Source organism: Somniosus microcephalus, chromosome 6 (genome assembly GCF_052327205.1).
Source record: "Somniosus microcephalus isolate GS21.2 chromosome 6, FLI_Smic_1.0, whole genome shotgun sequence".
Taxonomy (NCBI): domain Eukaryota; kingdom Metazoa; phylum Chordata; class Chondrichthyes; order Squaliformes; family Somniosidae; genus Somniosus; species Somniosus microcephalus.
In genome coordinates this window covers 276106803-276134548 of record NC_140992.1, presented here as the reverse complement: position 1 = coordinate 276134548, position 27746 = coordinate 276106803, and the positions used below count along the sequence as shown (strand labels likewise).

Below are 27746 nucleotides of genomic sequence, written 5' to 3'. Positions count from 1 at the left end.
GGTGCATTCGGGTGGTTGTCAGGTGATCACTTGATTAACCTCTTCTGGTGCCTTCCACAGTCGAATAGCCTGCGGTCACTGTCTAGACTCTTTTTTCCCCCCTTGCTTTTAAAAATGTTTAGTGATCAGAAGTGGGACGTCTTGACTGAACTGTGGCAGTCCCTAGGGTTGCCAACTCTGGTTGGACTCGTTCCTGGAGGTTTAATTACATAACATAAGAATTAGGAGCAGGAGTCGGCCATTCAATAAGATCATGGCTGATCATCGACCTCAACTCCACTTTCCCGCCCGATCTCCATATCCTTTGATTCCCCTAGAGTCCAAAAATCTATCGATCTCTGTCTTGAATATACTCAACGACTGAACATTCACAGCCCTCTGGGGTAGAGAATTCCAAAGATTCACAACCCTCGGAGTGAAGAAATTCCTCCTCATCTCAGTCCTAAATGGCCGACCCCTTATCCTGAGACTGTGACCCCTGGTTCTAGACTCTCCAGCCAGGGGGAAGCAACCTCTCAGCATCAACCCTGTCAATCCACCCTCAGAATCTTACATGTTTCAATGAGATCACTTCATATTCTTCTAAACTCCAGAGAGTACAGGCCCATTCTACTCGATCTCTCATCCCAGGACAACCCCCTCATCCCAGGACTCCGTCTAGTGAACCTTCGTTGCACCACCTCTAAGGCAAGTATGTCATTCCTCAGATAAGGAGACCAAAAAATGACGACCTGCCCTACCCCACCCCACCCCCCCCGAAAGCCATCTCCAATATCTTTATAAATAATAAACAAAAAGTGTTCAGGGAAAATTAGAAAAAGTTCACTTTTTTTTAATCCCCTGATTTTTCTCGGGTTGCTCGTGCTGGTGTTCGGGAGATTCATCTTTAAATATCCCGAGGATTGGCAACACTAAAACAAACAGCCTGTCAGCACTCGCTGAGCTCACGCACAAAACACGGCCCCTCAGGGAGCTATTGACACCCACACGCTTTTTTGGAGACCCCATTTAGAGTACGGTGTTCCGTACTGGACACCGCACCTCGGGACGGATAGACTGTCCTCGGAGGGGATGCAGCGCAAATTCACCAGAATGACACTTGTGCTAAAAGGGTTAAATCATGAGGACAGGCTGCACAGACTGGGTTTGTATTCCCTGGAGTATAGATGATTAAGGGGCGATCTAATCGAGGTGTTGAAGATGATTGAAGGAATTGATAGGGGTAGACAGAGAGAAACTATTTCCTCTGGTGGGGAGAGTCCAGAACAGGGGGGCAGAACCTTAAAATTAGAGCCAGGTCATTCAGGGGGGTTGTCGGGAAGCCTTTATTCACACAAAGGGTGGTGGAAATCTGGAACCCTCTCCCCCCAAAAAGCTGTAGCGGCTGGGGGTCAATTGAAAATGTCAAAACTGAGATTGATCGATTTTTGTTGGGTAAGGGTATTAAGGATTACAGAACCAAGGCAAGTAAATGGAGTGGAGATACAGATCAGCCCTGATCTAATTGATGGAACAGGCTCGAGGGGCTGAATGGCCTCCTCCCGTTCCCCTATGTTAGTTCCTTTGGTCCAGCAAGAGCCAAACGCTTGAGAGGGGAAAAAGAAAGTAATGTCGCTGCTGCTTGCGGTGCCTCCATTTCTCTAATATTCACTTTAGATCGTGTCTTTTTCCAGCCAGTCCACGATAAAGAGGTGGCCGCGGAGGACGAGCAAGTTTTCCTCATGAAGCAGCAGGTAAGATCGCGACGCCGCGGGTGTTTGAGGCCTTTCTCCTCCTCCTCTCCGAACAACCTGCATCTCGCGGGACGGCCAGTGTGGAATTTCTTTTAATTTTTTCGGTCAGGGAAAGCTGGAGTTTGTTGCCCTCCGGTGGTAACACTGCAGACTTGTACCTTCCCGAGAATCGCTGTTAACACTTCTCTTTCAAAGTAGCTGTATTTTAAGCTGCTTTTTTTTTACACGGTAGCTGTTTTTGATTTGGGTGGACTGCCATCAATTATCCTTTCACAGAGCTAGCACAGGCACAACTGGCCGAATGGCCTCCTGTGTTGTAAGTTTCCATGAACCGGCTCTCTGCTTTTACAGTGCTGGCTCCCTGATCCCGGCAGCAGACCCATAACCCCCCAACCCCCGGATGATTTTTCTTCTTTAGTTTTTTGAAAGGGGTCTTTTCAGTCTGTCACTGGGATAAAGAAGCCTGATTTGTAAAAGCTCACAGGCCCTGCCAGTATAAACGCAGCTTTAGAGAGTTACTGTGTTGAAAAGCTTCATCAAACCACTACAATGAATAGCAGCAGTTGGAGGGGAAAGCCCACCACCACAGGACAGTTGTAGACGGGCAATAATTGTTTTTTTTAATTCATTCTGTGGGCAAGGCCAGCATTTATTGCCCATCACTAATCTGGACTGGGATAGTCGTGGTGTAAAGGGCAGAGAGGGGGCAAGAATTTCTGTAGTGTGTTCAGGAGAACTTTCTTGATCAATACGTTTCCGGCCCGACGAGGAAGGAGGCATTGCTGGATCTAGTTCTGGGGATGGACGTGGGTCAAGTGGAGCAAGTGTCAGTAGGGGAACATTTGGGGAACAGTGATCACAGTATCATAAGGTTTAGACTAGCTATGGAAAAGGACAGGGAGCAATGTAGAGTAGAAACACTTAATTGGAGGAAGGCAAATTTCAGTGGGTTGAGAACAGAACAGACCCGGATAAATTGGAATCCAAGATTGGCAGGCAAAACTGTAGTTGAGCAATGGGCTTCCTTTTAAAGAGGAGATGCTTCGGGGATAGTCGAGGTATATTCCCACAAGGGGGAAAGGTAGGGCTGCTAAAACCAGAGCTCCCTGGATGATGAAAGAGATAGACAGTAAGATGAAGCAGAAAAAGGGGGCGTATGACAGATGTCAGGTTGAGAATACAAGTGAGAATCAGGCTGAATATAGAAAGTTCAAAAGGAAGGATGTGAAGGCCTTGGAGAGAGTGCAGAAAAGATTTACGAGAATGATTCCAGGGATGAGGGACTTCAGTTACATGGTTAGACCGGAGAAGCTGGGGTTGTTCTCCTTAGAGCAGAGAAGGTTGAGAGGAGATTAGATAGAGGTGTTCAAAATCATGAGGGGTCGAGACAGAGTAGATGGAGAGAAACTGTTCCCACTGGCGGAAGGGTCGAGAACCAGAGGACACAGATTTAAGGTGATTGGCAAAAGAACCAAAGGCGACATGAAAAACCTTTTTTGCGCAACAAGTGATTAGAATCTGGAATTCACTGCCTGAGAGGGTGGTGGAGGCAGACTCAATCGTGGCTTTCAAAAGGGAATTGGATAAGTACCTGAAACAAAAATATCTGCAGGGGAGTGGGACGAGCTGAAGTGTTCTTGCAGAGAGCTGGCACGGGCCGAATGGCCTCCTTGTGTGCTGTAAGCATTCTGTGATTCTAATTGCCCTCGAAGGTGGTGGTGAGCCACCTTCTTGAACCGCTGCAGTCCGTGTGGTGAAGGTGCTCCCACAGTGCTGTAAGGAGGGAGTTCCAGGATTTTGACCCAGTGACAATGAAGGAACGGTGATATATTCCCAAGTTTCCTCGGCCCAACCATCTTCAGCTGCTTCATCAATGACCTTCCCTCCATCATAAGGTCAGAAGTGGGGATGCTAGCTGATGATTGCAGTGTTCAGTTCCATTCGCAACTCCTCAGATAATGAAGCAGTCTATGCAGCAAGACCTGCACGACTTTCAGGCTGGGGTTGATAAGTGGCAAGTAACATTCGCGCCACACCAGTGCCAGGCAGTGACTATCTCCAACAAGAGAGTCTAACCACAATCCCTTGACATTCAACAGTGTTACTATCATCGAATTCCCCCACCATCAACATCCTGGGTGTCACCATTGACCAGAAACTTAACTGGACCAGCCACATAAGTACTGTGGCTGCAAGAGCAGGTCAGAGGCTGGGTATTCTGCGGCGAGTGTCTCACCTCCTGACTCCCCAAAGCCTTTCCATCATCTACAAGGCACAAGTAAGGAGTGTGATGGAATACTCTCCACTTGCCTGGATGAGTGCAGCTCCAACAACACTCAAGAAGCTCAATACCATCCAGGACAAACAGCCCACTTGATTGGCACTCCCTCCACCACCGGTGTACCGTGGCTGCAGTGTGTACCATCTACAAGATGCACTGCAGCAACTCGCCAAGGCTCCTTTGACAGCACCTTCCAAACCCACGACCTCTACCACCTAGAAAGACGAGGGCAGCAGGCGCATGGGAACACCACCACCTGCAAGTTCCCCTCCAAGTCGCACACCATCCTGACTTGGAAATATATCGGCCGATCCTTCATCGTCGCTGGGTCAAAATCCTGGAACTCCCTCCCTAACAGCACTGTGGGAGCACCTTCACCACACGGACTGCAGCGGTTCAAGAAGGTGGCTCACACCCACCTTCTCAAGGGCAATTAGTGATAGGCAATAGCCAGCGATGTCCCTATCTCGGGAACTAATTTAAAAAAAAGCCAGGATGGTGTGTGACTTGGAGGGGAACTTGGAGATGATGTCACCGTGCACCTGCTGCCCTTGTTCTTCTTGGTGGTGGAAGTGCTGTCGAAGGAGCCTTGGCGAGTTGCTGCAGTGCATCTTGTAGATGGTACACACTGCAGCCACGGTGCGCCAATAAATATAGATTAAAATAGGTAGGTTAAAATCATTCTATGCCCTTCTCTTTCTCATCCCCACCACCTCTGCTCCCAAACCTGCAAAATGTGATTGCACAGAAAGTGTCTGACCAAATGCTGGCTTTTGGCCATCTGCTTAAATCCCAAAGCTTAGCCTGAACAGGAACACAAGCTGATATTGATGACTCGACAAAAGCTGCAGAGAGGTTTCTAGTTTCTCTGTCTGCGGTGAGACATTACCACCCCTTTCAGATGTATTCTAACACTGCGTACCCTTTCTCTTGCAGTCTCTTCTTGCCAAACAACCTGCCACTCCTTCAAGACCTGCCGTAAGTCTGAACAAAGAGAGCTTGAATTGTCAAAAACAAAAAATTGTGTTTATTTTTTTTTAAAGAAAAAAACAAGGGCTGTGTGTTCCTCTGGATTGCTTCATTATCCCCCTGCACTTAACTGGTGCGACTAAAGATGCCTGTACATTTATGCAGCTTTATAATTTGGTTTCCGGGACTCCAATATCCGTGAGCTCCCTTATCCCACCCGCAGACACACAGTCTGAGTCTCCTGCTAGCGCTGGGGAGTTAGATTTAGCCGTGTGAATGCTGGGCGCTGGCTCACAGACTCCTGGACTCAAACAGATGCAATATAAAGGCGGGTTAAGTTGCTGCTCCTTGTTGTGCTGTACAACTGCCGATTGTAGAGGCAGCTCGAGAATGGACGGTTTGTGTTGACGCTACGGCGTAGTGTTCCTGCCCAGCGCGACAGAGCTGACCGTTGACGTTGCTGCAACAGGACTTTGGAATGTGTTCCGTGGGGGGGGGGTGGGGAAGGGGGAAGGGACAGCTGCCTGCGAGCTGAATTCCCCCATGTTTATGCTGCAGAGCCCCACTCGCATCAGCAGGACAACAGCACGTGTGCAGCCGGCATACTGAAGTAGTTATTCTCACCATGGACGTTCCTTAATGTTTTTTTGAGGGGTTGCGGGTGGGGGTGGGTGGGGGTGGAAAGTGATGTGGATGATCCATAAATGGCAACCGTATGAAAGCCATTTGAATTTATTGCAAAAGGAGGCCATTCAGCCCATTGTGTCTGTGCTGACTTTGCGAGAGCAATCCAAAATTAATCCTGTTGTCCCATTCTTTCCTCATAGCCCCGTATCTTCCTCCGCTTCAACTATTTATCCAGTCTTCCCTTAAAAGATGCGATGGTCTCTGCCTCAATCAGTCCCTGTGGCAAAGCATTACACGCTCCAATGCTTTAAAGCAATTTCTCCTTAGTGACCATTTTAAATTGATGACCCTCGAGCATGATTCCCCACCAAGAGGAAGCCTTTCCCTATTCACTATCAAAACCCTTCACAGTTTTAAAAACCCTGAAATCTTTTAACCACCTCTGCTCCAGTGGAAAGGTTAGCATCACTCTCATTATAGAAGAAGGAAAGACTTGCATTTCTGTAGCGCCTTTATGACCTCAGGGCTTCACAGCCATTGAAGAACTTTTTGAAGTGTAGTCACTGTTGTAATGTAGGAAACGCAACGGCCAATTTGTGCACAGCAAGCTCCCACAAGCAACAATGTGATAATGATCAGATAATCTGTTACCGTGATGTTGAGGGATTAATACTAGCCCCAGGGATAACTCCCCTGCTCTCTTTATTTTACGTCCACCTGAGAGAGCAGATGGTTTAACGTCTGATCCAAGAGACGGCACCTCCGACAGTGCAACGATCCCTCAGTGCTGGACTTGGTGCTGAATCGTACACAGCACTTAATAGGATGAAACAAGAATAAATTGAACTCTGAAAGTATATACACTGCCCTCTCACGGTGTGAGATTAAATTATTGATCGAGTGGGGAAGCTGACAGACTCCGAATCTCAGCAGGAGATAAAGTCCAGCAAAGCAAAAAGAGAGATTGCAAGATGTGAGTCTGCATTCATTGATTGCAGTCTTCTGTTACTGAGCAAAAAGGAAAAGCTTTAAGATCTGGAAATTCACTGCCTGAAAGGGCGGTGGAAGCCGATTTAATAGTGAGTTTAAAAATGAATCGGATAAATACCTGAAAAGGAAAAATTTAAGAGCAGGGGGAGTGGAACGAATTGGATAGATCTTTCAAAGAGCCGGCACGGTGTGCTGTATGAATCTGTTGTGGCCTGGCAGTCCAGGAGACCCATGCTGCAAGGCCCACCCGTGTGTGTTATGGGGTTGCATCACTTTTGAGTTTAGTCAGTTTGTGGACATCACAGGGAAAGGGAACTGCTCCTGTTTTAAGGCAGACACGAACTGCCAGAAGTGGGAAAGTATTGCCACGTCCCAGGAGTGTGAAATTGCTCTTTTTTTTTTAAAACATACATATTATATAACACACTTAATGTCAAACTTGAATGATCTGTTTTTACTGTGCTTTCTCTCAGGACTCTCCAAGGCAACCAGGTGGCTCCCCCAGGACCCCAAGACAGCCAGGTGGGACAAACATGGTGACTGCAGTCCCGCCCATCACATCCGGAACCCCGAAAGGTGAGTGCTTTAAGCAGCAGGTGATTTAGTAACTGTTGGTGGACCTGCTGTGAGGGATGAGGTTTGTTAATGAAGACAATTTTATTTGTTTTATATAATCGATCACAAACTAAACAAGAAGAAAGTTAGTTCTTGCATTTCTCCAGCGCCTTTCCCGACCTTGGGACGTCCCAGAGCGCTTTACAGCCAACGAAGTACTTTTTAGAAGTGTAGTCGCTGTTGTAATGTTGGAAATGCGGCAGCCAATTTGCACACAGCAAGATCCCACAAACAGCAATGTGATAATGACCAAATAATTTGTTTTTTAATGTTAGTTGAGGGATTAGCCCAGGGCACTGGGGGGGGGGCTCCTCTGTTCTTCAAAATAGTGCCATGGGATCTTTTATGTCCACCTGACAGAGCAGACAGGGCTTTGGTTTAACGTCTCATCCGAGAAACTGCATCTCCGACAGTGCAGCACTCCCTCAGTTCTGCAGGGAGTGTCGGCCTAGATTTTGTGTTCGTCTCTGGAGTGGAGCTTGAATCATAGAATAGAATCATAGAATGGTTACAGCACAGAAGGAGGCCATTCGGCCCGTCGAGCCCGTGCCGGCTCTCTGCAAGAGCACTTCAGCTAGTCCCACTCCCCCACCCTTTCCCCGTAGCCCTGCAAACTTTTCTCTCGAGTACTTATCCAACTCCCTTTTGAAAGCCGCGATTGAATCTGCCTCCACCACCCTTTCAGAAAGGCAGTGCAGATCTTAACCACTCGCTGCGTAAGTCCCTCATCCCTGGTACCATTCTTGAACCCACGACCTTCTGACTCGGAGGCGAGAGGCTGCTACCCACTGAGCCATGGCTGACGCTACAAGAAGCAATCGGCAAAGGGAATGTAAGTTAACGAGCATCCCAGCAGTATAACATCAGCACTACAACTCTCCGTACAGTTATTCAGTGAACTCCTTCCCTCGCCACCATCAGCACCAGTGGCGGGCAGTTCCCCTCTACCTTCTTGGAGCGCCCAGGGATGGGCAGTAAATGAGGCCTCACCCATATCTTGAGAACAGATACATTTTTTAAAAATTGCCTCTAATTAATCCATCCCAGGACACGTCCTGGTATTCCCATCCCTGTTCCCTCCTGTTGCCTGATCCAAGGAAAGAAGTGTTCTGGACAGCTGCACCCTTGTAGTGCATAGCTCCACCCCTTAACTCCTTGTCCTCTTCCCAAACCTGTTGACGCTGCGTCACCTTCCCACGTTGTAAAATCCCACTCGGGCCCTTTTTATTTAAAGATTGCAATTGTTCTTCGGAGACATGGCATCTCCGACTGGCCACAGAAAGTATTGCACTCCAGCAGTTACATTGTTCCAACAGGGGGACGTCATACCAACTTGCACAGGAACAGGAGGAGGCCATTCAGCCCCTCAAGCCTGTTCCGCCATTCAGAGCGATCATGGCTGATCTGTACCCTAACTCCATTTACCCGCCATTGCTCCATATGCCTTGATAACCGTACCCAACAAAAACCCCTCTATCTCCGCCTTGAAATTTTCAATTGATACACAGCCTTTTGAGGGGAGAGTTCCATTCTACAGGGAACTTTATCCGGAGGCTAAATGTCCGGCAAGCTTGAGCCACTGGCAAAAATCAGGAGCTGTTTTGTTAGGCTTTTTTTTTCTCGTGGCTTTTTTTTCCAACAGTCAGGCTCTGCAAAGTCTCTCTGAAGCTGTTGCTAAGCGACAGAGACGCTTCCAAGGTACGGCCGACTGTTTAGAAGCTGTTGCTAAGCAACAGTGTTTGTTGCCAGATACGGAGCTCCGTATGCTTCAACATTAACGCTGGTTTGTCCGGCAGTTTTGAGGGAACGGCAACAGCTCGGTCCCGTCGGTGCCGGATAGCACAAAGTTTCCTGTATATAAAATAAAATTCTAACAGGACTCGATGCAGGAAGGATGTTCCTGATGGCGGGGGAGCCCAGAACCAGGGGTCACAGTCTAAGGATAAGGGGAAGCCATTTAGGACAGATGAGGAGGAATTTCTTCACCCAGAGAGTGATGAACCTGTGGAATTCTCTACCACAGAAGGCAGTTGAGGCCAATTCATTAAATATATTCAAGAAGGAGTTGGATATATTTCTTATGGCTAAAGGGATATGGGGAGAAGGCAGGGACAGGGTACTGAATTTAGATGATCAGCCATGATCTCACTGAATGGCGGAGCAGGCTCGAGGGGCCGAATGGCCTACTCCTCCTATCTTCTATGTTTCCAGATTTCCACTGCCCCTTGTGTGAAAAGGTGCTTCCTGATTTCACTCCTGAAATGCCTGGCTCTAATTTTAAGCTCGTGACCCCCCCCACCTCCCCGTTTTAGATTTCCCACAAGCAGAGAAAATAGTTTCTCTCTGTGTACCCTATTATTTTTTTTAGATGATATGCCATAATGTTCGATACCATTCACATATGTTCCGAAATAAAAATGATGGTTTACCTCCGGATTATGCCTTACCTTTTAATAATGGGGTTGTACATATTGGGAGGCCACGGATCCTGAGGAAAGCTTACAACTGGAGATGGGAATGTTTAGGGAGACTTTAATGAGGTCTTCAGGGTTCCAAAGAATACAGGTAAGAAAGACTTGCATTTATCTAGCGCCTTTTCACGACCACTGACGTCCCAAAGCGCTTTACAGCCAATGAAGTACTTTTTGTTTTGAAGTGCAGTCAGTGTTGTAATGTAGGAAGCTCGGCAGCCAATTTAAGCACAGCAAGATCCCACCCCCCAACTACAAACTCTAGGGAGGGTGGGGTTGGGGAACGAAGACTTGAGCTCAGAGGAAGGAAGTGGGCAAATGGTTTTGATTTTGCTTCTTCCGGTGAGGCGTGTGGGAGAGTCTGTCCAGTATCGTCAAATTAAAAGGATTGACGATAAGGATTGGAGAATTTTAGCTATAAGGAAAGATTGAAGAGGCTGGGGTTGCTTTCTTTCGAACAGCGGAGGCTGAGGGGAGACTTAATTGAGGTGTATAAAATTGAGGGGCCTAGATAGAGTGGACAGGAAGGACCTATTTCCCTTTGCAGAGGTGTCAATAACCAGGGGGCAGAGATTTAAAGTAATTGGTCGAAGGATTAGAGGGGAGTTGAGGAGAACTTTTTTCACCCAGAGGGTGGCGGGGGTCTAGAACTCACTGCCTGAAAGGGTGGTAGAGGCAGAAACCCTCATCACATTTTAAAAAGTACTTGGATATGCACTTGATGTGTTGTAGCCTACAGGGCTACGGACCAAGAGCTGGAAAGTGGGATTAGGCTGGAGAGTTCTATGTCGGTCGGCGCAGACACGATGGGCTGAATGGCCTCCTTCTGTGATGAGAGGGGATAGAATGTTACTCTTTGAACTTTGGCCAATTATATGGACTCTGGCAGTCCTGTAAATTCCCCCAGTTACTAAAATGCTCCATTGCGTCTAATTTGGAAAATAAATAACAATTGAAACCGATTTTTAAATGCACATCACTCTCTGCGGTTTTTTGACCTCTGGTTGAACTTGCTCAGAATGGAGTCTATACTTCCAGTGCACTTACGAGACTGATTAAGGCTCCATTACTCCAGTGAGCACTTAACTGTGATTAAGTAACTTGCGAGTGTGCGATAGTGCAATTCATCTACTTTAGATCAGATGTCACTCGAGTAAAGGTCTTTCTGTAATGAAGTTTTAGTGACCGATTGTAAACTTGGCCGTGTGAGACTCTGAATTCAGCAGTAATTATCACACAATCTCCGGGAGCTGTTGTAGAGTTTGAAATCGATGACTCTCTTTAGCCTGCAGGCAGGAACCTGAGCACTAGAGGGCCCTCTTGTCTGGTTTAAAGGTAGCAAAACTGGTTTGGATGAAAACCACCCTTTTAATAATAATAATTCAATTTTATTGTCATTGTACAATGCACAAGTACATGAACAACGAAATGTGATTTGCAAGCTCCCATGAGTCCAGTACAAATAACATTAACATTAAACGTAAATAGCACCGTCCTGGGAGAAGCAAAGCCGCTGCGTCTGTGCGCGCCGCCATTCCATTTCCACCATTCCTCCTGTCCGACAAGCTTCAGCCCAACGCCCGGGCCTGCTCACCAGCCGCCCCTCCCGGGGCTCCTTCCGTGACCTTCTCACCAACCGCCCCTCCTCGGGGCTCTTTCCGTGACCTTCTGCACCTGGTCTTCCCTGATGGTCACCCCTCCAGGTACTAACCAGGCCTGGCTCTGCTTAGCTTCCAAGCCTTGCCAGTGACCCTGTCCTTAGTCCCAGGAACAGGGCTCCTCCTCCCAGTATAAGAGTAAAGAAAGAAAGACTTACATTTCTACAGCACCTTTCATGACCACCGGACGTCCCAAAGCGCTTTACAGCCAATGAAGTACTTTTTTTGAAGTGTGGTCACTGTTGTAATGTGGGAAATGCGGCAGCCAATTTGCACACAGCAAGCTCCCACAAACAGCAATGTGATAATGACCAGATATTCTGTTTTAGTGATGTTGATTGAGGGATAAATATTGGCCAGGACACCAGGGAGAACTCCTCTTCGAAATAGCGCCGGGGTTCTTTTACGTCCACCTGAGGGGGCAAACGGGGCCTCGGTTTAACATCTCATCTGAAAGACAGCACCTCCGACAGTGCAGCACTCCCGCAGTACTGCACTGGGAGTGTCAGCCTAGATTTTTGTGTTTAAGTCTCTGGAGTGGGACTTGACCCCACAACCTTCTGACTCCGAGGCAAGAGTGTCACCCACTGAGCCACAACTGACACTTAAAAACATAAGGGCAAAGGGGTCTTACTGCAATTATATAGGGCCTTGGTGAGACCACACCTGGAGTATTGTGCACAGTCTTGGTCTCCTTACCTAAGGAACGATATACTTGCCTCAGATGGAGTGCAACAAAGGTTCACCAGACTTATTCCTGGGCTGGGGGGCTTGTCCTATGAGGAGCGATTGAGTAGACTAGGCCTATAGTCTCTAGAGTTAGAAGAATGAGAGGTGATCTCATTGAAACGTACACAATTCTTACAGGGCTTGAGAGGTTGTTTTCCCCTGGCTGGGGAGTTTAGAACCAGGGGTCACAGTCTCAGAATAAGGGGTCGGCCATTTAGGCCCTGACTGGATGTATCTCGGGCTGCTGTGTGAGGCAAGGGAGGAGATTGCAGGGGCTCTGACACAAATTTTCAGAACCTCTCTGGCCACAGGGGAGGTGCCAGAGGACTGGAGAACAGCTAACGTAGTACCATTGTTCAAGAAGGGTAGTAGGGATAAACCAGGGAATTACAGGCCAGTGAGCCTAACATCAGTGGTAGGGAAATTATTGGAAAAAATTCTGAGGGACTGAATTAGTCTCCACTTGGAGAGGCCGGGATTAATCAGGGATAATCAGCATGGCTTTGTCAGGGGGAGATCATGTCTGACCAGTTTGATTGAATTTTTCGAGGGGGTGACTAGGTGTGTGGATGAAGGTAGTGCAGTTGATGTAGTCTGCATGGACTTCAGTAAGGCTTTTGACAAAGTCCTGCATGGGCGACTGGTCAAGAAGGTAAGAGCCCATGAGATCCAGGGCAATTTGGCACATTGGATCCAAAATTGGCTTAGTGGCAGGAGGCAGAGGGTGATGGTGGAAGGTTGTTTTTGTGACTGGAAGCCTGTGTCCAGTGGTGCACCGCAGGGATCGGTGCTGGGTCCTTTGCTGTTTGTCGTGTACATTAATGATTTAGATATGAATGTAGGAGGTATGATCAGTAAGTTCGCAGATGACACGAAAATTGGTGGCGTGGTAAATAGCGAGGAGGGAAGTCTCCGGCTACAGGACGATATAGACGGGATGGTTAGATGGGCAGAACGGTGGCAAATGGAATTTAACCCTGAAAAGTGTGAGGTGATGCATTTTGGGAGGACTAACAAGGCAAGGGAATACACAATGAATGGTAGGACCCTAGGAAGGACAGAGGATCAGAGGGACCTTGGTGTGCATGTACATAGATCCCTGAAGGCAGCAGGACAGGTAGCTACGGTGGTTATGGAGCTGTACAAAACGCTAGCTAGACCACAGCTGGAATACTGTTTGCAGTTCTGGTTGCCACACTATAGGAGGGATGTGATTGCATTGGAGAGGGTGCAGAGGAGTTTCTCCAGGATGTTACCTGGGCTGCAGCGCTTCAGCTATGAAGAGAGACTGGACAGGCTGGGGTTGTTTTCCTTAGAGCAGAGAAGGCTGAGGGGAACCTGATTGAGGTGTACAAAATTATGAGGGGCATAGATAGAGTAGATAGAAAGGAACTTTTCCCCTTAGTAGAGGGGTCAATAACCAGGGGGCATAGATTCAAGGTAAGGCGCAGGAGGTTTAGAGGGGATTTGAGGAAAAACTTTTTCACCCAGAGGGTGGTTAGAATCTGGAAACATAGAAGATAGGAGCAGGAGTAGGCCATTCGGCCCCTCGAGCCTGCTCCGCCATTTGATGAGATCATGGCTGATCATCCAAACTCAATACCCTGTACCTGCTTTCTCCCCATATCCCTTGATACCTTTAGCTCTAAGAAATATATCTAACTCCTTCTTGAATATATTTAAAGACTTGGCCTCAACCGCCTTCTGTGGTAGAGAATTCCACAGGTTCACCACTCTCTGGGTGAAGAAATTCCTCCTCATTTCAGTCCTAAATGGCTTACCCCTTATCCTTAGACTATGACCCCTAGTTCTGGACTCTCCGACCATCGGGAACATTCTACCTGCATCTAGTTTGTCCAGACCTGTCAGAATTTTATAAGTTTCGATGAGATCCCCTCTCATTTTTCTAAACTCCAGCGAGTATAGCCCAATCGACCCATTCTCTCCTCATACATCATTCCTGCCATCCCAGGGATCAGCCTTGTGAATCTTCGCTGAACTCCTTCCATGGCAAGAACATCCTTCCTCCGATAAGGCAGCCAAAACTGCAGACAGTACTCAAGGTGTGGTCTCACCAAGGCCCTGTACAACTGCAGCAGGACATCCTTGCTCCTGTACTCAAACCCTTTCGCTATGAAGGCCAACATACCATTTGCCTTCTTCACCGCCTGCTGCACCTGCATGCTTACCTTCAGCGACTGGTGCACAAGGACACCCAGGTCTCATTGCACTTCCCCTTCTCCCAATCTATTGCCATTCAGATAATAGTCTGCCTTTCTGTTTTTGACACCAAAGTGGATAACCTCGCATTTATCCACGTTATATTGCATCTGCCACGCTTCTGTCCAATCACCCAACCTGTCCAAATCATCCTGGAGTTTCTCGGTATCCTCCTCGTAGAGCACACGCCCACCCAGCTTTGTGTCGTCTGCAAACTTGGAGATATTACATCTGGTTCCCTTATCTAGATCATTAATTAATGTATATTGTGAATAGCTGGGGTCCAAGGACCGATCCCTGCAGTACCCCACTAGTCACTGCCTGCCACTCGGAAAAAGACCCGTTAATTCCTACTCTCTGCTTTCTGTCCGCCAACCAGTTCTCCATCCAAGTCAATACCTTGCCCCCAATCCCATTTGCCTTAACTTTACATGCTAATCTCTTATGCGGGACCTTATCGAAAGCCTTTTGAAAGTCCAAATACAACACATCTACTGGTTCTCCCGTATCTATTTTCCCAGTTACATCCTCAAAAAATTCCAGTTGATTAGTCAAGCACGATTTACCTTTTGTAAATCCATGTTGACTTTGTCCGATCCTGTCACTGTTTTCCAAGTGCTCAGCTATTACATCCTTTATAATGGACTCTAGCATTTTCCCCACTACCGATGTCAGGCTTACCGGTCTGTAATTCCCCGCTTTCTCTCTACCACCCTTTTTGAATAGTGGGGTAACATTAGCTACCCCTAAATCTCTTCGGACTGAACTGGGTACAGTTCCAGATTCCAGCGAATTTTGGAAGATGATCAGCAATGCATCTACTATTTCTAGGGCCACTTCTTTAAGTACCCTAGGATGTAGATTATCAGGCCCTGGGGATTTATCGGCCTTCAATCCCGTCAATTTCCCTAACACCATTTCCCTACAAATACTGATTTCTTTCAGTTCCTCCCTCTCATCAGACCCTATGTTCTGCAACATCTCTGGGAGGTTATTTGTGTCCTCCTTTGTGAAGACAGAACCAAAATATGCATTTAATTGGTCTGCCATTTCTTTGTTCCCCATTATAATTTCCCCTGCTTCTGACTGCAAGGGACCTACACTTGATTTCACTAATCTTTTTCTCTTCACAATATCTATAAAAGCTCTTAGTCAGTTTTTATGTTCCCTGCAAGCTTACTTTCATATTCTATTTTCCCCTTCTTAATTAATCCCTTTGTCCTCCTTTGTTGAATCCTAAACTGCTCCCAATCCTCAGGGTTACCGCTTTTCCTGGCCAATTTATATGCCCTCTCCTTGGATCTTACGCTATCCCTAATTTCCCTTGTTAGCCACGGTTGAGTCACCCTTTTTGTTTTATTCTTATCCCAAACTGGGATGAACAACTTCTGTAGTTCATCCATGCTGTCTTTGAATGTTTTCCATTGCCTATCCACCGTCAACCCTTTGAGTGACATTCCCCAATCAATCCTACCAATTCGCGCCTCACACCATCGTAGTTTCCTTTATTTAAATTCAGGACCCTAGTCTCCGAGTCAACTACTTCACTCTCCATCCTAATGAAGAATTCTATCATATTATGATCGCTCTGACCCAAGGGGTCTCGTACAACAAGATTGCTAATTAATCCTCTCTCGTTACATAATACCCAGTCTAAGATGGCCTGATCTCTGGTTGGTTCCTCGACATATTGTTCCAGAAAACCATCCTGTAAACATTCTAGGAATTCCCCCTCCACAGTATTTTTACTAATTTGGTTAGCCCAATCTATATGTAAATTAAAGTCACCCATGATGACTGCTGTGCCCTTACTGCATGCTTCTCTAATTTCCCTTTTAATGCCATCCCCAACCTCCGTATTACTGTTTGGAGGTCTATATACCACTCCCACTAACGTTTTCTGCCCCTTGATATTTCTCAGTTCTACCCATACAGATTCCGCATCATCAGTTAATATCCTTCCTTTCAATTGTGTTAATCCCCTCTTTAACCAGCAATGCTACCCCACCTCCCTTTTTTGCCTATCCTTCCTAAATATTGAATACCCCTGGATGTTGAGTTCCCAGCCTTGGCCACCCTGGAGCCATGTTTCTGTAATCCCAAGCAAATCATATTCGTTTACCTCTATTTGCGCAGCTAATTCATCCACCTTGCTCCGAATGCTCCTTGCATTAAGACACAAAGCCTTCAGGCTTGTTTTTTTAACGCTCTCAGACCTATATGAATTATTATTTACTGTGACCATGTTTGATTTAAACCATTGAGTTCTTTGCCTTCTAATTTTGTTTCTCTCCTTCCTGTCTTTTGCTTTTTTCCTTGTTTCCCTTTCCTCTGTCTCCCTGCTCAGGCTCCCAACCCCCTGCCACTTTAGTTTAAACCCTCCCCAACAGCACTAGCAAACACTCCCCCTAGGACATCGGTCCCGGCCCTGCCCAGGTGCAAACCGTCTCGTTTGTACTGGTCCCACCTCTCCCAGAACTGGTTCCAATGTCCAAGGAATTTGAATCCCTCCCCCTTGCACCATTCCTCTAGCCACGTATTCATTTGAAATATCCTCCTATTTCTACTCTGACTAGCACGTGGCGCTGGTAGCAATCCTGAGATTACTACCTTTGAGGTCCTATTTTTTAATTTACCTCCTAACTCCCTATATTCAGCTTTTAGGACCTCATCCCGTTTTTTACCTATATCGTTGGTGCCTATGTGCACCAAGACAACTGGCTGTGCACCCTCCCCCTCCAAAATGTTCTGCAGCCGCTCCGAGACGTCCTTGACCCTTGCACCAGGGAGCAACACACCTTCCTGGAGTCTCGATTGCGGCCGCAAAAACGCCTATCTATTCCCCTTACAATTGAGTCCCCTATCACTATAGCTCTTCCACTCTTTTTCCTCCCAGCCTGTGCAGCAGAGCCACCCATGGTGCCAGGAAGTTGGCTGCTGCTGCCTTCCCCTGATGAGTCATCCCCCCCAACAGTATTCAAAGTGGTATATCTGTTTGAGAGGGGGGTGGCCACAGGGAATTCCTGCACTACCTGCCTGCGCCTCTTACTCTGCCTGCTGGTCACCCATTCCCTTCCTGCCTGTACACCCTTTACCTGCGGTGTGACCAACTCGCTAAATGTGATATTCACGACGTCCTCAACATCGCGAATGCTCCAAAATGAATCCATCCGCAGCTCCAGTGCCGCAATGCGGTCTGTCAGTAGCTGCAGCTGGACACACTTCCCGCACACATGGTCGTCAGGGACGCCAGAAGCGTCCCTGATTTCCCACATAGAGCAGGAGGAGCACACTACGGGGCTGGGCTGTCCTGCCATGACTTACCCTTTAATTAATTAATTAAAATTAAATGAATCCCACCAATTTCACTTCAATTAAATGATATACTCAAAGGCCCTTGCTTAATAGTAGTCCCCGCTACACAACAGAGACCTTAGAAACCACAAAATTTAAGTTTAGAAAGAAAATACTCACCAACCAATCACTTACCTGCTTCTTGGTGACGTCACACTTCGATTACTTTTTGCTTCCCTCTCCCGGAACCTGGATTGGTCCGCCGCTTCGGGGCTGCTCCTTAAATACCGCCGCCGCCTCTGGTGCTCCCTCGCAGGTCCTCCGCGCTCTCGGGGCTCTCTGCCTCGGGGCTGCCCCTTATGTACCGCCGCCGCCTCTGGTGCTCCCTCGCAGGTCCACCGCCTCTCCGCGCTCTCGGGGCTCTGGGCCTCGCTCACTGCCTGAAAGGGTGATAGAGGCAGGAACCCTCACAACATTCAAGAAGCATTTAGATGAGCACTTGAAACACCATAGCATACAAGGCTACGGACCAAGTGCTGGAAAATGGGATTAGAATAGACAGGGCTAGGTGGCCGGCGCGGACACGATGGGCCGAAGGGCCTCTTTCTGTGCTGTATAACTGACTCTATGACTGAGACGAGAAATTTCTTCACTCAAAGGCTTGTGAATCTTTGGAATTCTCTACCCCAGAGGGCTGTGGCTGCTCAGTCGTTGAGTATATTTAATACTGAGATCAATAGATTTTTGGATATTAAGGGAATCAAGGGACATGGAGATGGGGAGGTGGAGCTGGGGTAGAAGAACAGCCATGATATTGAATGGCGGAGCAGGCTCCAAGGGCCTAATGACCTCCTCCTGCTCCTATTTTACGTTCATTTGTTCTGAGAATACCAACCCTACCATCTTCCAATCTGCTCTTGACTTCCGTCTGAAGAGACAGACAAGGCCTCTGTTTGACATCTCATCCAAAGGACGGCACTTCTGACCATGCTGCCCTCCCTTTGTAAGGCACAGGAGTATCAGCCTCGATTATACGCTAAAGTTGTGATTTTATAGTTCGAACCCGAAGCATGAGTGCTGCCAGCGTAGCCAAGCTGGCGTTCAAACCTTAATAATCCTGTCATATCGACCATCATTCCTGAGATCGGGGAAGGGCGGTGTTCAAGCAGACTGTCTGGCTCCTCCGTAATAAATTAACATATAGTTAAAAATTCAAATTAGAGGCAGATACAGGGGTATGGGAGAGATTGGGACAGTGGGATTAGTTTTGGATTGATACAGGGCTTTAGGCAGAGTGCAGGGTAGTGGGATTAGTTTTTGATTGATACAGGGCTATGGGGAGAGAGCGGGGCAGTGGGTTTAGTTTGGGACTGATACAGGGCTGTGGGGAGCATGCGGGGCAGTGGGATTAGTTTTTGATTGATACAGGGCTATGGGGAGAGAGTGGGGAAGTGGGATTAGTTTTAGATTGATACAGAGCTATGGGGAGAGAGTGGGGCAGTGGGACTAGTTTTGGATTGCTCTAGCAAAGAGGCTGCACGGTTACTGAATGATCTCCTTCTGACCCGTAAACCTCTGGTTCTGTCGGAATTCTCTGTCTGAAGCTGACTAGTTGACAGAGCTCAGATTCCTACCCATTGTCCTCTCCATCACCACCTAGTGATACCAATGCACTTCAGGCCGGCCTTCCATCCTCCACCCTTCATTAACTTTAGCTCATCCAAATCTCTGCCCATATCCTAAACGGCGCCAAGTTCCCCTCACCTATCACCTCTGAGCTTACTGACACATTGACTCCTATTCTCCCAACGCCTCGTGTTCAAATCCTTCCATGGCCTCCCCGCCACCCCCCCCCCCCCCCCCCCCCAATCTCTATAACCTCCTCCAGCCTTGCAACCCTCCAAGATCTCTGCATTCCTCCAACTCTAGCCTCTTGTACATCCCCAATTTCCTTCGCCCCACCATTGGCGGACGTGCCTTCAGCTGCCTACGTCCCAAGCTCTCGAATTCCCTCCCTAAACCACTCCACCTCTACCTCTCCTCCTTTAAGACCTCCTTAAAAGCTGTGCCCTTGGCCAAGCTTTTTACCATCCCTCCTAATATCTCAACTTTTGGCACGGTGTCAATTTTCTATGAACCAATTGGGTGCTTCATAGCATCACGAAAACAAATTATCTGGTCATTATCTCACTGCTGTTTGTGGGACCTTGCTGTGCACAAATTGGCTGCCGCATTTCCTGCATAACAGCAGTGGCTTCGCCTCAAAGTCCAACTTCATTGGGGGTAAAGGTCTTTGGGACGTCCTGAGGGCCGCGTAAGGCGCTGTATAAATTCAAGTTCTTATCTCCTATTCGCCGCTCTTCTCTGTTGGCCAGTCCTAAGAGCATAAGAATTAGGAGCAGGAGTCGGCCATTCGGCCCCTCGAGCCTGCTCCACCGTTCAATAAGGTCATGGCTGATCTTTGACCTCAACTCCACTTTCCCGCCCGATTTCCATATCCCTCGATTTCCCCTAGAGTCCAAAAATCTATCGATCTCAGTCTTATATATACTCAATGACTGAGCATCCATAGTCCTTTGGGGTAGAGAATTCCCAAGATTCACCACCCTCAGTGAAGAAATTCCTCCTCTTCTCTGCCTTAAATGGCCGACCCCTTATCCTGAGACTGTGCCCCCTAGTTCTAGACTCTCCAGCCAGGGGGAAACAATCTCTCAGCATCTACCCTGTCAATCCCCCTCAGATTCTTATGTTTCAATGAGATCACCTCTCATTCTTCTAAACGCCAGTGTATAGGCCCAATCTCCTCAAAGGACAACCCTCTCATCCTTCTAACAATTTGATGGAGTCCCACCAAGTTTCGGTTTCAGGCTTGTCTCGCCGTGCCAGTCCTGAAATCTGTTTTTATTTCAGATTTCCGGCACTCAGTTGTGCAAATCTCTCCTTTTTATTTAAGTGTAAAGCTGTGGAGGTTGATTTACAGTGAGGGCTTTTTAATAGAAAGCAGGGAGGCTGTAACTGGCATCTGACAGAGTGCGAAATAACAAGAACTGTTGGGGCGATGAAGCGTTGATTTACTGTTCACAATAGATTTTTTTTGTAACTGAAGGTGCTGGTGGAGATTTGACAACTTAACGAATGATGTAAATATAACTTCTTGTGTTCCAATTCCCTGCAGCCATATATCATTTGTTAAAACTGATTTACTAAGTCTATTCAAACACTGCTGCAATCGTTCATGGTCTCACAGACCAAGGAAGGTTCAATTGGCCAGTCTCCTCTTGAGTTAGCTGACCCGATGGAGGGTGGCAGTAGGGGCACTGCAGTTGGCCTCCTAACCGGTAGGTTGGGGAAAAGATTCAGGCAGGTTGCCTGGTCCCATCCATTGACTTCCTCACCCCACCAGCCAACCCCTCTCCCACTGGATAGTGCTCTTGGTGAGGACAAGGATCGGGTTCAGTCGTTTTCTAGGCTTACATGAAGGAGAGCCACTTGGCTGAAGTCTCTCGGGGCTAGCAGTGCCCACGGACCAGTCTCCAGCAAGAGTCCTTGCTTTCGGTGGTGGGAATCGAGAACAAAAGGCTGGTGGAGATTCAAACTTTTTGGGGGTTAGGGGCAAATTTTTCTCCCCATTCGCCTCGGTTTTAAAATTCTCATCCTTGTGTTAAAATCACTCCATGACCCTCGCCCCTCCCAAACTCTGCCCTACAACCCTCCGAGGTCGTCCAACTCTGGCCCCTTGCGCATCCCTGATTTCCAACGCCCCCCCCATTAACGTCGGTGTCTTCAGCTGTCTAGGCCTAAAGCTCTAGAATTCACTCCCTACACCTCCCCCTTTCTACTTCCATCTTTAAATTGCTCCTTAAAACCTACTCAGTGACCAAACTTTTGGTCACCTGTCCTAATATCTCATGTGGCTCGGTGTCAAATTTTGTCTTGTAACGCTTTTGTGAAGCTCCTTGGGTTTTTTTTACTACATTAAAGGCACTATATAAATACAGGTTGTTGTTTGCTCCTCCTCCTGAGGGTGCTAGGGTACAGCTCCATGGGTGCTGGTTGCCCTCTGGTACCTCATCCAAGTCATAGTCATAACGGCACAGAAGGAGGCCTTTCGGCCCATTGAGTCCGTGCCGGCTCTCTAGAGCAATCCAGTCAGTCCCATTCCCCCGCTCTATCCCCGTAGTCCTGCAAGTTTATTTCCCTCAAGTGCCTATCCAGTCTCCCCTTGAAAACATTGAGTGTCTCCACTTCCGTCGGCAGTGAGTTCCAGGTCTTCACCACTCACTGCATAAAAAAGTTTTTCCTCACGTCCCCCCTGTATCTGTTGCCCAAAACCTTAAATCTGTGTCCCCTAGTCCTTGTACCATCAACCAGTGGGAACAGCCTTTCCCTGTCTAGCCTATCCAAACCCGTCATAATCTTGTACAGCTCTATCAAATCACCCCTCAACATCCTTTACTCTAATGAAAACAAATCCAGCTTCTCCAACCTGTCCTTGTAGCTAAGATCCCTCCATCCCTGGAACCATTCTGGTAAATCTCCTCTGCACCCTCTCAAGGGCCTTCACATCCTTCCTAAAGTGTGGTGACCAGAACTGGACGCAATACTCCAGCTGTGGCCAAACCAGCGCTTTATAAAGGTTCAGCATAACTTCTCTACTTTTGTACTCAATACCTTTATTTATGAAACCCAAGATCCCATATGCTTTGCTAACCACTCTCAATATGTCCTGCCACCTTCAGGGACCTATGCACATTAACTCCCAGGTCCCTCTGTCCCTGCACACTCTTTAAAACTGTGCCATTAAGTGTATATTGCCTCTCCCTGTTCCTTCTGCCCAAATGCATCACCTCACACTTCTCTGTATTAAATTCCATCTGCCACTTGTCTGCCCATTCTGCTAGCCTTTCTATGTCCTGCTGCAGTCAATTGGTATTATCATCACTGTTTGCCACATCCCCAAGTTTGGTGTCATCGGCAAATTTAGACATTTTACTCTGTTTCAATATCCAGGTCATTTTATCAAAAAAAGCAGTGGCCCCGGCACTGACCCTTGGGGAACACCACTGTCTACCATCCTCCAGTCTGTGAAACAGCCATTTACCACAACTCGCTGTTTTCTGTCCTTAAGCCAATTCCTTATCCAGGTTGCCACTGACCCACCTATTCCATGAGCCTCAATTTTGTTAACCAGCCTTCTATGTGGTACTTTGTCAAACGCCTTCTGAAAATCCATGTAGACAACATCCATTGCATTCCCTTCATCAATCCTCTCTGTTACTTCATCAAAAAATTCAATTAGATTAGTCAAACACGATCTGCCTTTTACAAACCCGTGTTGGCTCTCCTTAATTAGCTTAAACCTCTCCAAGTGCCCATTAATTTTTTCCTTGGTTATTGCTTCTAAAACTTTACCCACCACTGATGTTAAACTGACCGGCCTGCAGTTACTAGGATTGTCCTTACACCCTTTCTTGAACAATGGTGTCACATTTGCCACTTTCCAATCCTCAGGCACCTCCCCCGCATCTAGGGAAGATTGGAAAATTATGGCAAGCCCTTCTGCTATCTCCTCCCCCAATTCCCTTAGAAACCTGGGATGCAAGCCATCTGGACCAGGTGACTTATCCCCTCTAAGCATACCCAGCCTTTCTAGTACATCCTGTACATCAATTTTCACCCCTTCCATTGCTTTTACCTTTTCCACTTCTACCGATATTTTGTCAGCATCCACCTCCTTAGTAAACACTGATACAAAGTACTCATTAAGTATTCTAGCCTTGCCCTGTACCTCTAAGCATATATCACCACCATTGTCCCTAATAATAGGCTCCACCCCATCTCTTACTACCTGCTTGCTGTTCACATGCTGGTAGAAGATTTTTGGATTCCCTTTTATGTTAACCGCCATTCTACTCTCATATTCACTCTTTGCCAATCTTATTTTCATCTTCACATCCCCTCTCAATTTATTGTATTTGGTCTGGTTCTCCCTTGAAGAATTCACCTGACATTCATCATACACCCTCTTTTTTTTTGTTTCATCATCTTCTCTATCTCCCTCGTCATCCAAGAAGCCCTTGCTTTGGTATCTTTACCCTTCCCTCTTGTTGGAATGTACCTAGCCTGTACTTGGAACATCTCCTCCTTAAAGATCACCCATTGTTCCGCTACAGTTTTTCCTGTCAGTCTTTGGTTCCATTTTACCCTGGCTAGATCCTTTCGCATCCCATTGAAGTTAGCCCTATTCCAGTTTAGAAGTTCCACTCTAGATTGTTCCTTGCTTCTCTCCATTGTTAATCTAAATCTTATGATACAATGATCACTCGTACCCAAGTGTTCTCCCACAGACACTTGGTCGACCTGGCCCACCTCATTCCCCAGCACCAGATCCAGCAATGCCTCCTTCCTAGTTGGGCCAGGAACACACTGGTCAAAGAAATTCTCCTGAACACATTTCAGAAATTCCTCCCCCTCCTTTCCCTTTACCCCAGCATTATCCCAATCGATATTTGGGTAATTAAAGTCCCCTAATATCACCACTCTATAGCTCTTGCATATCTCTGCGATTTCCCTGCAGATTTGCTCCTCTACCTCCCTCACTATTTGGAGGCCTATAGAATACCCCCAATAGCGGGATCATACCCTTTTTGCTCCTCAACTCTAACCAAACGGATTCTGTCCTTGTCCCCTCAAGAACATCCTCCCTTTCCAACACTACAATGTCTTCCTTAATCAGCACTGCCACCCCACCTCCCTTTTTTCCTTCCCTATCTTTTCTGAACACCTTGTACCCTTGAATATTAAGTGCCCAGTCCTCACCGTTTTTAAGCTACGTTTCCATTATTGCCACGTGGCTAATTGTGCTTGTAGCTCACCAACATTATTCACCACACTGTTTTCGTACATGCATTCTAAACCCATTTTTGAATTTTTCGTAGTCTTAATCTGCTCCTATCTAATGGTACTACTTCTGCCTCTAGTACTATCCAACACACTCATTCTTTTATGCACCTTTATTCCTCTTTTCTACTCCTATATGCTGGTGCCCATCCCCCTGCCAAGCTAGTTTAAACCCCCCCCCCCCCAACAGCATTAGCAAACCTCCTTGTGAGAATATTGGTCCCGGCTCTGTTGAAGTGTAACCCATCCGGCTTGTACAAGTCCCACCTTCCCCAGAAATGGTCCCAGTGCCTCAGGAATCTAAAGCCAGCCCTCCCTCCTGCACCATCTCTCCAGCCACGCATTCATCTGCCCTATCCTCCTATTCCTGTACTCACTAGCACGTGGCACCGGGAGTGATCCGGAGATTACTACCTTTGAGGTCCTGCTTTTTAATCTCTTTCCTAGCTCCCTATTGTCTGCCTGCAGGATCTCATCCCTCTTTCTGCCTATGTCATTGGTACCGATATGGACAACGACCTCTGGCTGTTCACCCTCCCCCCCCCCCCCCCCCCACCCCCTCAGAGTGTCCTGCAGCCGCTCAGTGACATCCTTGACCCTGGCACCAGGGAGGCAACATACCATCCTGGAGTCACGTCTGCGTCCACAGAAACGCCTGTCTGCTCCCCAAACCAATGAATCCTCTATATTGCTCTTCCAATCTTCTTTCTCTTCCCCCCCCCCCTCTTTCCTCCCCCCCCCCCCCCCCCCTGTGCAGCTGTGACCATAAACCATCTAGATAGTGGGCAACATTGGCCCACAAGACCACGGTGGGTTGGGGGTGGGGGAGGAAAGCGTGCTTACTCCTCACTGTTTCTTTTATTCGGACATGGGTGATGAGCCAAGGCCCAGAGCAGGGCACCATGGTCCGTACTTTTTGATAGATGGTTAGATAGAAAGAAAAGAAAATTTGCATCTATACAGCACCATTCGCGACCTTGGGACGTCCCAAAGCACTTTACAGCCAATGAAATACTTTTTGAAGTGTAGTTAGTGTTATAAGGTAGGAAACATGGCAGCCAATTTGCACACAGCAAACTCCCACAAACAGCATTATGATAATGACCAGATAATCTGTTGCAGTGATGTTGGTTGAGGGATAAATATTGGCCCCAGGACACCGGGGATAACTCTCCTGCTCCTCTTCAAAATGGTGTCATGGGATCTTTTATGGCCACCTGAGACAGCAGACGGGGCCTCGGTTTAACGTCTCTTCTGAAAGACGGCACCTCCGACAGTGCGGCGCTCCCTCAGTACTGCACTGGGAGTGTCGGCCTAGATTTTGAGCTCAAGTCTCTGGAGTGGGACTTGAACCCATAACCTTCTGACTCGGTGCTACCCACTGAGCCGTGGCTGATCGATAGAAGATGAGGTATGAGATAAATCAGGAAGTACTGTAGTAATTAGATGACGCCAAGTTTGAACATAACGTAAGAAGCAGGAGTCGGCCAATCGGCCCCTCGAGCCTGCTGCGCCATTCAATAAGATCATGGCTGATCCAATCTTGGCCTCAACACCACTTCCCGCTCTCTCCCCACACCCCTTGACTCCCCTGTAGTTCAAATGTCTGTCAATCTCCGCCTTGAATATATTCACTGACTCCGCCTCCACAGCTCTCTGGGGCAGAGAATTCCAAAGATTCACGACCCTCTGAGAGAAGAAATTCCTCCTCATCTCCGTGAATTGCAAGAAGGTAATCTTGTCCAAGCCTGATGTCAGGTGGCGGTGAGCTGCCGCCTTGAACCACTGCAGGTTTTCCTCGTGGTTCAATTCAACTGAGTGGCTTGCTAGGCTATTTCAGAGGGCAGTTAAGAGTCTGGAGTCACATATAGGCCAGACCGGGTAAGGGCAGCAGATTTCCTTTCCTAAAGGACATTAGTGAACCAGATGGGTTTTTATGGCAATCCGGTAGTTACATGGTCACCATTACTGATGCTAACTTTTTATTCCAGATTTATTTAATTAATTAATTCAAATTCCCCAACTTGTGTCTCCAGATCATTAGTCCAGGCCTTCGGTTTCTAGTCCAGTAACATAATCCTGTGTGCAAATTGGCTGCGGTGTTTATTACATTACAACAGTGACTACAGCCAATGAAATACTTTTTGAAGTGTAAAGTGCTTTGAGACGACCTGAGGTTGTGAAAGGCACTATATAAATGCAAGTCTTATTTTAAATGCACGTCTCAAAACTATGTCAAATTAGGTAGATGTAGAAAAGGTGTTCCACTTGTGGGAGAGTCCAAAACTAGGGGCCATCAATATAAGACGGTCACTAATAAATCCAATCAGGAATTCGGGAGAAACCTCTACCCAGAGAGTGGTGAGAATGTGGATCCTGCTAACTGGTTGAGGCAAATATCATAGATGCATTTAAGGGGGTGCAAGATAAGTAAACAAGGGAGAAAGGAATAGAAGGATATGCGGCTAGGGTGAGATGAATTTAGGGTGGCGAAGGGTCTTCGACCTGAAACGTTGACTCTATTTCTCTCTCCACAGATGTTGCCTGGCCTGCTGAGTTTTTCCAGCGTTTTCTGTTGTTATTTCGGATTTCCAGCATCCGCAGTATTTTGCTATCATATTAGGGTGGGAGGAGATTAGTGTGGAGCTTAAACGCCGGCACAGACCAGTTGGGCCGAATGGCCTCTTTCTGTGCTGTTATTCTATATAAGTTGTGCTTGGCATTTCAACGATGGCTGATTATCGGGGACAATCTGTGGTCAGTTTGATTGTATTTCCTTCCACTTGCTGGCAGGAACTGAATAGTGAAACTGAGCTGTGTACACGACAGCTGCTTTGTGCATTTGTTTTTTTTTTAATTGGCTTTGCGTGACTTAGCAAAGTGAAGGAGACTGAGTTCCAGCTCTCGCTGCTCGCAGTTAGCTTGTTTTTGTTTAAGGGTGATTGTATTTTTTTTTTAAAGACCGTCCCTGACTCACTTGCTCGTTAGTTTACGACGTGAGTGGAAATCTGTTTATTACTTTTTGGGAGGGATCCTTGCCAAGAAAGATCCCTTGAGCAGGAAAGACCTGGTCACAGGCTGGTCGACGATCAAGTTCATGCTTCATGGAGCCATGGCAGTGTTCTGCTCTCCTCGAGTACGCAGCCGTTCAGTATAAAAATCACCACCAGCCTTTCATAAGAACATAAGACGCAGGAGTAGGTCATTTGGCCCCTCGAGCCTGCTCCGCCATTCAATAAGATCATTTCCTTGATGATGC

The 27746-nt window shown here is 47.3% G+C and overlaps 1 protein-coding gene across 1 annotated transcript in view; it reads left to right on the top strand.

The window, feature by feature from the left end:
* Positions 1-27746, top strand: part of dync1li2 (dynein, cytoplasmic 1, light intermediate chain 2) — a 108313-nt gene that overhangs the window by 69031 nt on the left and 11536 nt on the right. Inside the window, exons 5-7 of the mRNA XM_085992059.1 lie at positions 1512-1733; positions 4951-4992; positions 7074-7176. Of these exons, the coding sequence (XP_085848185.1) occupies positions 1512-1733; positions 4951-4992; positions 7074-7176 (367 nt within the window). The remainder of the gene's footprint in view (positions 1-1511; positions 1734-4950; positions 4993-7073; positions 7177-27746) is intronic.